Raw genomic sequence first — 13,780 nt, 5'->3', positions numbered from 1 at the left:
GCATTCTGATTAATATTGCGTTTGTGGAATATGAGTTAATCAGCAAAATACACACGTTTTTGGCCATCTCTATCGGGCGGGAATTTTGTCACTTTCATTTTCTCGACTGAAAATGACATCACAGTTGCTCAGGGCTCAGGTGAGCCGCGATTGGTCGTTACCTGAGCCCTGAGCAACTGTGATGTCATTTTCAGTTGATAGAAGTGACAAAATGCCCCCCCCCCCCCCCCCCCCCCCCGAGATGGCTAATTATAGTGGATTTTGCTGCTTAACTCATATTCCACAAACACAATACTAATCAGAATGCAATGTTTAGACTCGTGAAGTGCATAGAACATATCACTACAAAGATTTTTGGGGTGGTTGACGTCCCATTTAAAGTTTAATAACAATAAATCTAAACTGTTAGATAAACACATTCCACATTTATGTTGTTCCTTACAGTGAGTTATCCCTAAACGTATCCTTTATCCCTAATATATACGGAAAATGAGCGGGCAGTGGCGAAACTGCGTGCAACAACAGGACATTCATCAATTAAGCAAGTATATTAGTAGTAGTAGTTGCAGTACATTGTTTATTCTGTCATCAATCATCCAGTACAATCAATGATATACACACAATACAACAATTTATATTAGCGTTTTCACACTGTCAAATTCATGTTCTAAATACTTCAAAATAACAAACTATTAAAATTAAAAACAGTTTATTAAAACTATATTTAATAACAAAAAATAACTTAATTCGTTTTTTTGTTTTTTAAAATCAACAGGGCATTTCACTGATGGTTTGAAAAGAAGGATTTCCTAAAACAAAGGCAGAAGCAAACACTCACTCAGTTGCGGGGAAAAATACGGCAAAAAGCTATTTGCCAGTTGTGACATTTGTTCACTGATTGGCTGTTAGCTGGCAAATCAGCGCTCGGAGCACCCACAGAAAGTGACAAATGCGTGAGCACGCCTCTGCTGCCTTAATGTTACAAGTACAAGAGCGAGGGTTGACAATGTAAGTATTTCACAATACCGTGTCAAGAACGTGAGGGTTTACTTCACGTGGGAGTTCATTGTGAGCGAAGAATATAGCTGAATGCATTGTTTACATTTTTACAATCCGGCCCCGGCTAACAGCTTTCCGGATGGATTTTTCTAACCATGAGAAATGGTGACTACCGCCGCCGATGGTATGGAAGGGTATTACATCTTATGCATGCGCATTAGGTACTTTAATGGTCAGCGTCGCTGTCTGTTGTGTTTTGCCAGCGTGACGTGCGGACAGCCGGCCGAACGCCACAGGTGGTAAGCGTCTGTCACTGTTGGCCAGCGTCTTTTTGGTCTATCTAGGCCTAAAGACTTCTAAGTCTTACACCGAATGGTGAATGCAACAGATCTTCAGAGGGAAATACAAAAAAAGAAAGGGGTGAAAAGAAGGAAAATGGAGGCAGAAAATTCAGTGGTCCAGTTCCAACAACATCTTAGAATGCTCTCACATTTACGTAGGTAGGTACTCATGCCCAATTTAAAGGCATGTGAAACAAGGACAATATTACAGTAAGGCACTGTCAGAGAAGCATTAATTTAACAATAAGCTTATTAATGTGGAATAGCTGTCAAAGTTGTAAACAGAAAATAGGCAACTGCCCTGTATTACACTGGCAGGTGATTCTAATACAGTATCTTGCCCCTCTCGTGTCATTATCAGTGTGATGCAGTGTTTTGAAACATTTGCCCACTTTGTTTTAATATTTTTTGTGTTGCCAGGGAAACTGTTTGCTCTTCTTAGTCAGAGCTTAGAGCTCAGTACTCTTGTTATTATAACTACAAGACGGCTCTAAATTAAAAACAGTAACATACAGTTGAACATTATCTGTGCATGAGAACTGTACACTGAGGTGAGAATTGAGAGCCTGATCCCGTCGTCATGATTGGGAAAAGTTATCTATGCATGCTAACTGCCAATTAGTGGCTGCCTAATGAGAGAGTCGTGTGCATAATACAGCAATTAAGTCAGCATGTTGAAGATGTCAGGCTTTTGTTCAAATCTGCCAACTATCAACCGAAGAGAATTGAGAGAGAAGCCACAGTAACATTTTCTACCTTAGGTTTTAAATGGCACAAACATGAAATGGACATGATGGGAGAGGAAAGAGGAAGAATGAAGACAAACAAGATGAATGTGAATGTGTTTGTGTGCTTACATATGCGTGTGCAGGGGTGTGTGTGTGTGCGTGTGGGGAGGTGTGTGTATTAAGCTTATTGGCTGGGTGTGCAGAAAGACTGCAGGGTGCTACTGTTATGAATAACCCAGTGTAACAGGCACAACGTTTCAAGCAAAGTGGCTGCCAAAAAATAATGCTTGGCCCATATTTATACTGTTTTCAGTAAAAGGAGTTTCAAGAGTCAGCCACATACAAATTTAAAATACAGTAATGGCAACCCTTGCATGTTTTCTTACAACGCTCAGGGAGATTTTTTGTCTTCATGCAATTTATATATGACAACTTCCAGATTGGTTTTACATGATATTGAAATGTTTGAAACCATTTGCTAATTTGGCAAATGTGTCAGCGTAAAGGAAGAACACACCTCACAATGATAATCTGTACCAGATCGGGTATGGATTGTTGCCAAATTCACGAGAGCACTTTTAAATTGCATCGGGGATTTGAGGCCATGTGTTTCATATGAACTGTGCTTTTAATACCCTCTATTAGGAACGTAACTGGCACTGCTACATTCACTAAACTGACCTGGGTGATTTAAGACCAAACAAACAAACAAACAAAAAACACACCGTGCAAATAAAAATAATAATAACAAAGAATAAAATTGACCTTCATCAAAAACCTTCAAATTAGAAGTATGGCTCAAAACTAGCAATTGATGCAAATTATGTTTTAAAGCTACATACCATCATCGGTAACTAAAAGTATGGAATAAAACTATGACGCTAAGAAAACTATTCAGATACACAGTGGATTATTTTGCTGGAATAGCGATACAAAAATGGATTTCTGTCTGTGCTTGTTAAATCAGCGGGGTACATTCAATGGTTCTACTCTGTGCTAATTTTCAAACCCAGTAATGAAAGTGATTGAAAGCTGGTGGCTCTTACGTGGGCTTTTCATTGGTGATTAGCACTTTGACCTTGTTGAGAGCCTTCTTGGCACCAGTGGGAGGCGGGGCAGCTGTGGGTGCAGGCTTTGTGTGGGCGGGACTAGCGTGAGGGCTTGCAATGTAAACCTTTTTGCCCGCACTTCCTGGTGGCTTTGAGTGGGAAAAGTCTGTGATGAAGACTATTCCTTCGCTCGTCAGCACTGAAAAAAAATGGTATATTTGTACTTTTTTTCATTAAAAAAAAAAAAAAAAAAAATCAAGTGTTAACAGAACACAGCCTTAGTAAGACATTATTGTGCACATACATGCCATGTTCGATGGGTCAAATGGGTCAAAGGAAAAGGACAGAATGTTTTCAGCATAGCTTTTCTTCCACAGTTTGGTTCCTGTGTCTCCATTCCATAGAACGATATAGTTAGGTGGATGCACGGCCAATAACAGATCACGGGACACATCCTGATTCCACAACCACTCCAAATCTGAAAGAAAATCGAGGAAGCCAGATAAGAACAGGCAGAAATGAAGAAGATGAATGCACAGTGTTTGCAGCAGGACATATAGAGTGATGGCAGCAGCATTGTAATGAAAACAAATTGCACACAACTTAAGAGTTACTTGACAGAATAGATTGTTTTCTTGGCAGGCATTGCTCGGGTAATGTCCTGCCCCAGGATAAAGAATCAATTTAGGCTGCTATAAAAATGGAGGGGGGGGATCTCAATGATCTCTTACCCTGGATGGGTTTGGAGTGCTCTTGGATCTCACAATGGGCAGTGCCACTAACAACATCCCACACTATTATTTTTCCAGAGGCATCGCCAGAGGCCAGACGCAAACAGTAGGGTGAGCTCAAGTTATGGTAGTAATTTTCTCTTGACCACTTTACCTGGAGGAAGAAATAACAATGCCGTTGTTTTCATTACGTGAAGTGATAATAGGGTGTAATTACTTGTGAGTCATCCACAACAAAAATTTCTGCTGTTATCCTCAAGTATGCATTTCTGTGCATGACACAAATTTAACCAATTGCGTTGTCATCTCACATTTCATTTAAAAAGCAGGTGCAGACTGCATTGCTACTTGTAGGACAGATTTTGACACAGTAAGAGAAATTAATGGGTATGAAAACAATTTTTTCATTAAAGCAGAAGTCAACCCAAACATATTTTTTATAAGAATATGCTCCCAGCAGGCTCACTAGTTGAAACGCGGCATTCTGATTAATTTTGTGTTTGTGGAATATAAATTAAGCAGTAAAATGCACTCGTTTTCAGCCATATCTGGGAGCAGCCATTTTATCTTTTGTCGACTGAAAATGACATGACAACTGCCGTGATTGGTCGTTGTGAGCAACTAGTGAGCCTGCTGGGAGCATATTCTTATAAAAAAATATGGTTGGGTTGACATTTTTTTTTCATTCATCAACAGTACTTATTAAATGTAATTGTCCGAAACTGTCCAAAGAGATGTGAAAGAATGCACTGAAATGATTTCATGACTACTTAAAGGGGACATATTAAAGAAAATGGAGGTATTCCGTATGTCAACGTTATGTAACATGGGGCTAATTGACATAATAACCACATCCACATTTAGTTTATCTGCCAACGATTTGACCAGCCAGGCTGGCCAAAGATCCAGAGACACTTTCAAGAGATCGTCGGAGTCAAGCCACACGACTACATTTGCACAATTGCCATTTCTTTGTAGTCTGGGTTCAGAGGGGTGAAATACTACAAGTAAGCAGAGCTGCACTAAAATCTACTGGATGCACAGATGAGTGTTAACTCAGAACTCAAGTCACGACCAATCACAGCTCACCTGTTTTCTCAGTTTTGTCATGTGACGTATGCAAGCCGAGCCCTTAGGCACTGTGATGTCATTTTCCGTCGACAGAAAGTAGCAAAATGGCCACTGAGATGGATAAAAACGGGCGGATTTTGCTGCTTACTTCAAATTCCACAAACGCAGTATTACTCAGAATACAGTGTTTAATCTAGTGGAGCCGTAAAGAACGTTTTTGACTTGACTTCTACTTTAAATAAACTAATTGTATCACTTAACTGTCCCGCAATGACAAATTGACACTCGGGTTCGGGGTCTTTGTTAAGGTGATAAGACGTGGGCAGCTACTGCTTTGCTGTCTTGCTCAAGGGTACTACAGTAGTTTGTGCTTTGGCATCTTTGCGGCAGCCACTTACAATTTCCATATTTTTTGCCTTCAGTGGTTCTTGAACCTGCAACTCTTTTGTGCAAAGCTGTTACTCTTTCTCAACTGAATTGTTAAAGAAGCATTCTAAAGAATTCACTTCACAGCAGAGGTCATCTTTGAGCTAATGATTTATTTGGAGGATTGCTCTAAACTACCTCACTGAAATGTGAGTCTTTGTGACCTTGACCTTTTAAATAAAATAAAATGTCAGGATGTCCAAGATAGAATTAATCACGGGAGCTATATTATTGTGCTTCCTCATCTCTCTTCAAGTTGACGCACAGACGTTGCTACTGCAGGGACTGCTCCAAGCGTTTCAGTGCACAGTGAATGTTTACCGTGTGCATCCACATAACTGTGGAGTGGCTTAAAGATGATGTTTGGGGCTTATTTATGTGCTGCTGTGTGTTGGAACATAAATAAGAGGGTCATTAGTGGTTGTGTGTCGAAACTTTCTTTTCAAATAATGTGGGTTGAACATGAGCAATGGTGATTGGTCTGTACATTTATTGTGTGCCTATATTTACGACTCAATTATATGCAGATTTTTGCTCTTCGTGGGCCGGCCCAGTCCTATCCTCTGCAAATAGTGAGGCTCCACTGTATACTGCTTGCCAAATAAATGTGGACTGAGTGCAAAGCAATACAACTGATATTCAAAAATACTAATTGCTCAAAGTAAAGTATTTAAATAACTGATTGCTTGTCTATTTTAACTCCATCATAAGGTGCTTTTTTTCCATTATCCACTCTTCTATTATCCACCAAGATGTCTGTTATTGTGACAGTGTGGTGAGAGATGGCCATCTGCTGCAGCCTATCCAAGATTAAGTGCGTTTTGGAGTAAAGAATGGAAGCCTCAGGTAGAACCGAGCCTCTGATAATCACTGTTGAATTTACGGGCCATTATTAGTCTTCTTCAAAACACGCACGCACACACAATCTCAGTCATTGGAGAGAGGAATCCTTCCACAGGATCAATAATGTCAGACTACAACTACTTAGCTCAAGGACAAAGAATACTAACAATGGATAAATGATACTTTACTTTTAGAAGGTACTCTGTCAGCAGCGGTGTATGTATCTTACTTGACAAATATATTGGGCCAAAAAATAACAACAACAAAAAGTGGAACCATCTAATGCAGTGGTCCCCAACCACCGTACCTGTTCACGGGCCACTTTAAACCGGGCTGCACAGACTGAGGCTGAAAAATATTTTATTTTGAAAAGTGACCGGTTTCTCCACATTACATCCGTCAATGACAGACTCTTGATGGAAATCAAGATGCTAATTGTCTCAGTCTTGTAACGCTAATGTTAAACCCACGAATCCTTGACTACAAATAATCGGTATCGGCCCTGAAAAAAGCATATCGGTCTATCTCTACTTTTAAGTATTTTTTTCCCCAATACATTTTTATTATGGCGGGTGTCGACTGTAAAGTAAACAGTTTAAGTTTCTTAAATAGATATACAGTATTGCTGCATCAACTGATCGAGTATCTTTATTTTCAAACCTTTTAAACCACTGATCGACCCCAAAAACCTTGCTCGCATAAAGCCTAAAATGAATTAATGAATCAATTGATTAATTAATTACAGTGGTACCTCTACCTCCGAACGTCTCTTCATACGAAATTTTCAAGTTACGAAATGCCTCAACAGGAAAATATTGTCGCTTGTTACGAAAGAAATTTCAGGAATGCGAAAGGTAATAGTATGGGCTGCTACTAGCAGTATGGGCTGCTAGTCGCAGCTCCAGAGTTTCCTGAACACAACATACTCATAGGTGCTCTGCCATTGGCTATTACCTAGCATCTTCCTGGCATCCCATTGGCTAAGAGGGACCTCTTCCGTATGTCTCTATGTGTGTAGATAGACAGGTCGATAGATAGATAGATGGATAGATGGATGGATGGATGGATGGATAGATGGATAGATGGATAGATGGATAGATGGATAGTTGGATAGATAGATAGATAGATAGATGCAGCGTCCTCGTCATTCGCCCCCCGGGCCATGAGGTGTTCCGATAGTTTAACGTGAATTAGAAATGAGGAAAAGGAAAAAAAGGAGAAAATCTGTTTTTTTGTCCATACAACCAAAGCAAGAGATAATAGACAAGTATGAAAAAGGGATGCGTTTGGTTGATCTCGCCAAAGAATATGACGGTATGTATCGACAGTCGCCACGTTGTTAAATCAGTTCTTTACAAAACGCCAGGCAAAAACCACTTCTGAGAGAGAACATGAACCAAGGAGGGCAAAAAGCAATGAGGACAGTTATTAAAAGGTAAACGACCATCATTTTTATTCTTTACTCTATTCTTTGTTTTTTATATTATGCACAACTCTCATTTATTGTGCAATAATCTAATTGTAACATGTATTTGTTACATGTTTTCATGCATTTTTATGCTTTATAAAACATTTATGATAAGTCAAACCAGTGAAAAGGAAATATATTTAAATTAACCTATTATTATAAGCCTCACTACCTTTTAGGACAACAGACATATATCGGTGTTTGTAGCCAGGTAATTAAGGAAGAGCTTACCTTGACCACATTGGCTTTGTGTCTTTCCAGCACTTGAATGGTCTGTGATGTCTTTGGATCGATAATGAGAATGCTAGAGTGACATCCTTGAGCTATCAGCCCTTGCCAGCCCCTACAAAACAGAAAATGGAGGAAGGAGAGGATGTTTGGAAGAAATACATTTCTGTGCAGAAAGAGTTCATGTAGAGAATAAAGCTAGAGCAGGGAGGCGTGGGAATGATCTGCGTACTAGGGTTGCATGATCTTGGAAAAACATGCAATATGTGATATGGATGTTGACTATAGCGATATCGATATTAATGCGATAGTTATCAAATACCTAAAGAAATTACATTTTTATTATCTAATGAAAGAAATACATTTTTTTTCATGCAGCAAAATACTGTAAGCAAGCTCAATGTGTTCTTAGCTAATTCAATGTAATTCTACGGTGGCCAACAGGGACAAATGCGCTGCAAACGGGTGAACACTGAAAACACAGCAAAGCTGCAAACAGAAAAAAAAAATATGCAAACAAAAAAGACAAACACACATGCAAACTAAAAAACACACAAAACAACTGCAAAACAAAAGCGCTGCAAGTAAGGAATCCTGCTAGCGGCCAAACACTGCAAACACAGGAATGATGCAAGCAAAAAACATTAACACACACATGCAAAATAAAACACAAGCGCAAGAAAGAAATGCTGCAATCACTGCAACAAAGTGGAAGCAAAGATTACAAACCACAAAACAAATGCAAAAAATAAAAAAACAAATTATACAAGTTCACACCACTAAACGGAAGCTTGCCATGCCACTAAGTGGCACCACAGGACCAGTCCTGTGAGACCAGATGCACATCCAAGATATTTCATTGTTCTACATTTAAATGCAAATGTTCTATATTCTTGAGATCTGAAAGATAACTGCACCTAAAAAGAATGTCCTTTTTTTTTTCCTCGAACATCGTCAGTATATTAGTGGCATTTAACAAAAAAACAATAACAAACAAATCTATAAACTATCGTTGATCATGATAGCTTCTGGGTAACTAAATCATCTGGAAAAATTTGTGTTTTAATTTACTGTTTTCACTGTATTTGTTGTTGTATTATTGTTATTTTATGTTTTCTAAAGGGATTTGTTGCACCTGTTGTGAAATGCGCTATATGATTAAAGTTGTATTGTATTGCATTATGAGCGTCGGTCGGCTTCTCTACCACCAGGCTTAGCAAGTTTTCTGGGGGAAACCCTGACTATATAATGTGAACGATTACAAAAAAATCTGATTTTTCGGATTTGAATTTCAAAATTTCGAAATGTGGATTTCACACAAAAATTAGAATGGAGCTCGGGGTGTAACGGTACACGTGGGTGTATTAATACGTTTAGGTATGGCATGTTTGCTTTGGTCCACTTGCGTTCAGTTCGGTCCATTTATTAACGCGAGTTTACGCACGGGCGCTATTGACTGTTGCATGCAGGAGAGGAGGGTGGCGGCCAGACGCCGTGAAAAAAATCATAAATGCATGGGTAAATGGCATTATAATGGCATACACAAACAAGCCAGAGCTCGAAGGTTCCCCGTACACAGCGGTCTCCTATTTGGGAACATTCTAGCTTTCCTGTTAAAATCACCGATGGGGGTCTGTGTATAAGTCCCAAAGTTGTGTGCCGACATTGCTACATGAGATCGGCGGCTATGCTGTAGCTAGCACGTAGGGCTGCTCAATTAAGCAATTTTGATCTGTAACCGAATTTTCTGGATAAAACGATGTTAAAAACGTTCAAATCGGCACGTTCGATTTTGTTAATTTTTGGTGTATCTAAGCCACCGTAGTTTCCTCTGCATTTCCGCTTCCTCCCACGAGCACGCAGTCCGAAACAATGACAACATCCGAAGGTGATTCTGCGAATTGCTCAGGCAAGTGAGCGTTTAGTTAATAAATCGGGCAAAAATAGATCTGTAGTGTAGTGTGTGCCCCGCATGTACAATACAACCCATGAGCAAGTAACTCAACGTCTGAAAGTCGTCCCTTTTTTTTCTCCTCCACAACGGACCTCTGGTCCGGCCGGACTTAAGCTTGACAGTGCATTGTATTGAGTGACAGTTTTGCTCTAATCATTGATTTATGTTTCAGTAAGACCAGGGAGAAAACTGAAAGGCTAGTCACTAGCTGGTTGGCAAAATGAGTTGCTGACAGACTGTTTGGTTTACAGAATTGACTGTCTACCTTCTCTCATGTTGATGATTTCGTTTCGGATGGTATATGCACTTTCCCCTTTCATTATTACTTTAATTAAGAACAGATCTGAAATCTATTGTGTAAGTAAAATGCTGTTAATCCCAATGGATTGTTCTGTGTATTAAGTTAAATTGACTGGCATTTTGAGTTCAAAGAAAGAAAAATTAAATTTAAATAAAAGACATTCAAAATACTTCAATTTTCATTATTTTTTATTTCATAAAAAAATCGTAATCGTAAAATCGGGTTTGAGAGAAAATAATCGTGATTTTCTTATTAGGCAAAATCGAACAGCCCTACTAGCACGTCTAATATAATAGCACTTAAAAGGACATCATCCGACTTTGAATGTCTTTCAGAGGAGGAAGCAAGCAGTATTTTTAGCCAAAAACAAAGTACAACCGCTCTGTACTTCGTTCTCCGCTGCTTCTCTCGCTAGCCGTACGATGCATTCATGAACCTCGGAAACATCACAACTCAGCAAAACACAAATGCAACCACAACACTGATAACCCAATTCGTTACAATATACTGTTGAACATTTAAAGATTTCATTGCCTAAAAAGTGTAAATACTTTCATAAAGACTTTAAAGTTACTGTATTTCATTATAAAAATAGTTTTAATACGGTTAGCAATAATTGTAACTGTTACTGTATGTATTTTTTTTCATCACAAAAAGTGTATGCATGTACTGAAAGTCTTTAACTTGAATACTTAGATGTGTCACATGTGTCATGTGTTGCTGCTGAGTGTTTCAAGATTTCAGTGCCTTAATAATTTACAAAACTAAGAGATCTTTATTGTTAGTGTATTTTTTATTCTGGTGTAATTTCTTAGAATGTCACCCGAATGGTTCGCTTAGTTTTTTTGTTTTTTTTTCTATAAAGACATGTACCATTTACTTGTCATCTTTTCAAAATAAACTTATTTTTTTTAAAAAAATCAATTTTTTTGTACCGAAAATATACCGAACCGAAGTTTCCAAGAAACCGAACCGAACCGAAATGTGATTTAGCGTTCCGTTACACCCCTAAATGGAGCATTAAGATCTGCAGTCTTAAGGCCTAGATAGACCAATCCGATGTTGGCCAACTGTGACCGACGCTTACCCCTGTGGCGTCGGGCAGACTGTCGGCACATCAAGCTGGAGAAACACACCGCAACGACACACAGCGACGCTGACCATATAAAAGTACCTTCTGCACATTCGTGAGATGTAATACCCCTCCATACCATCGGCAGCGGTAGCCACTATTCCTCATGGTTAGAAAAATCCAACCTGAAAGCTATTGGCCAGGGGCGGATTATAAAAACGTAAACAATGCATTCAGCTATAATTCTCGCTCACAATGAACTCCCGCGCGAAGTAAACCCTCACGTTCTTGACACAGTATCGTAAAATACTTACATTGTCAAGAGAAGTCTTTTAAAAAGGACGGATTAAGCAAGGACGGAAGTGGTTTTTTGTCCGTCCCTCTAGCCGTCCCTAACCGGGTCAATATATGCGATATTACTCAATCTTAAATATTCTCCTGAGGTCCCCTGGCTTGCTCCAGTTGGCAACATCATCATCATCATCATTATCATCACATCACTACGGTCTTGTGTTGCAACTAAATGCTATCTTGGTTAAACAGTTGTAAACAATTCTATCCACTCACGATACTCCCAGCCGGTAAGTGGATGTGCACAGGAAATTAGCCAGCTAATGATCTTTAAATAATGTTTGTAAGTGCACCGAAGATTTTTTTGTTTTGTTTTTTGTTTTGGCGGTGGGGGCGGACCGACGGAATGCAGGTACCCAGGTCGCGGACGGAGGACGGACCGGCAAAAAAAAAAAAGGTACAGTGCCCAGCTCCGGTTATTTGCATAGTGCTAGTGCTGCATACGCATATAGACCAGTAGAATGTTGTTATGAAGGGAACAAAAAAGTCTTGTTTCCGCACACACACACCTTTTGTTACATTTCTAAATAAAGGACAAGGCTCGACAGGCCCAGTAAAATGCCTATCACATGACACGAGATTTCTTCGTCGCGTGCATTTTTTTCTGCATCCTTGGCAAAATACAAATAAGTCAGCAACTGTGCATGCATCTTACTACATTAAGAAAAGGGAACCGATAAAGGAAAATGTAATTCCTGAGAACAACGCGATTTGGAAAAAATGTAAACACTGTCGCTTCTAATCAATGTATCAATGCATGCTAACAGAACAGCTGTAGTACTCACCAATCGACTGCGGTTTTATTCTGCAAATTTAGGGTGCCAGTCAACGTCCGAGCCGCGAGTTTGATGTTGACAGTGTATGGAATCATAATTATTGATCAGTGCGTGCACGTCATTCACGCTTGCTGGTCGTAAGCTGTGACAGTTGAAGAGCTTCCTGGCTGGGATATGTTTTGGACGATAACAGGAAGAGTGGGTGAGTGGTGTTGAATACAGAGTCGTGCGGGAGCAAATAGCAACTTCGCCAACGTTCCTCATGTAATCTCGAAGCTAAATCGGGCCTCTGAAGCTGAAAAAATGTGGTTGCAAAGCGAAATTAAAAGAAAGGAATTAATGAGGACAATGTAATTGCAGGATAATACATCACTGCATCATGTGCCAACCCCAGAGACCTTGCAAATGTGTCATTTATTTTTTTATTTATTTATTTATGCAAGAGATGACGTGTCTTTTTTGTGTGCCTTTTTTGTCTGCCTCCTCTAATTTGTGATATATAATCTATTAGTAAATGGTCTGAGGTCGTCATTGCACAATGTTGTCAGTCCTGTCACAGAATTGTTATCGTGGTTAACTAATAATATAAAAAACATATCAAACAAAAACAACTGACACACACACACACAGCATTGAAATACTTGAACCCTTTTTGTGGAATACTTGATGCAGTCCAGACACACACAAACACTCTCTCTAGCGGCCCCCACATAGCAAGTTAATTGAGAGACCTATGGAATAGACAGTGTTCGATCATGTAGTCAGTATTTGTCTGCCATGTTGGAGGTCGAGATTGGAAAGACGGCTAGACTTGAAACGAGGGTCACTGATGGTGTAGTGGTACACACGCCTGAGTTGTGTGCGGGCAGCGTGGGATCGGTTCCCGCTCAGTGACGGTGTCTGTGTGTGTGCCCTGCAACTGGCTGGTGACCAGTTCAGGTTGTAGTCTGCCTTTTGCCCATTGTCAGCTGGGATAGGCTCCAGCTGTACAGGATAAGTGGTTTGGAAGATGACACAGCAAGGACTACTAGTAGACTGACTTGTTTTTGTTTTGTTTGTTTTTTTTCTGCATACCCCTAATCAGTTATCAGCTATGTTATGCTTTTTCAAACCTCCTGTCCTCTTCTTGGCAAGGCATAGAATGTTTTAAAAATAATAACATTGGTCAACAGCAAATTTTAATCAGAGATGGCTTTATGTGTATGTGCTCCTAAACGTGTTTTTGACGCTGATTCAAACAAAGTCTTGACTTTTTTCTAGCATATCAGATTTTGGAGATATTACAATTTTTTGGTTTTAGATTTTACTTAAAAGCTTGCGCGATATGGATTTTACCATGCATTGTAATTTATAGCTATGACGTTTCAGAAAAAAATTCTGAACCTAACCCTTAATTCATAATGATTCCTCAATATATTAGTATATTTCATACCATATTATTG

The 13,780-nt window shown here is 39.4% G+C and overlaps 1 protein-coding gene across 1 annotated transcript in view; it reads right to left on the bottom strand.

Moving 5' to 3' along the window:
* Nucleotides 1–12,550, bottom strand: part of wdr11 (WD repeat domain 11) — a 53,979-nt gene extending 41,429 nt beyond the window's left edge. Inside the window, exons 1-5 of the mRNA XM_086045438.1 lie at nt 12,348–12,550; nt 7,888–7,999; nt 3,849–4,002; nt 3,422–3,595; nt 3,115–3,316 (exon numbers count right to left, since the gene is read on the bottom strand). Coding sequence (XP_085901564.1) covers nt 3,115–3,316; nt 3,422–3,595; nt 3,849–4,002; nt 7,888–7,999; nt 12,348–12,433 — 728 coding nt within the window. The 5' untranslated portion in view covers nt 12,434–12,550. The remainder of the gene's footprint in view (nt 1–3,114; nt 3,317–3,421; nt 3,596–3,848; nt 4,003–7,887; nt 8,000–12,347) is intronic.
* Nucleotides 12,551–13,780: the final 1,230 nt, after the last annotated feature.

This window comes from Filicampus tigris, chromosome 11 (genome assembly GCF_054856515.1).
Source record: "Filicampus tigris isolate MCC_2025a chromosome 11, RoL_Ftig_1.0, whole genome shotgun sequence".
NCBI lineage: Eukaryota > Metazoa > Chordata > Actinopteri > Syngnathiformes > Syngnathidae > Filicampus > Filicampus tigris.
This window is presented reverse-complemented; position numbering and strand designations above follow the sequence as displayed.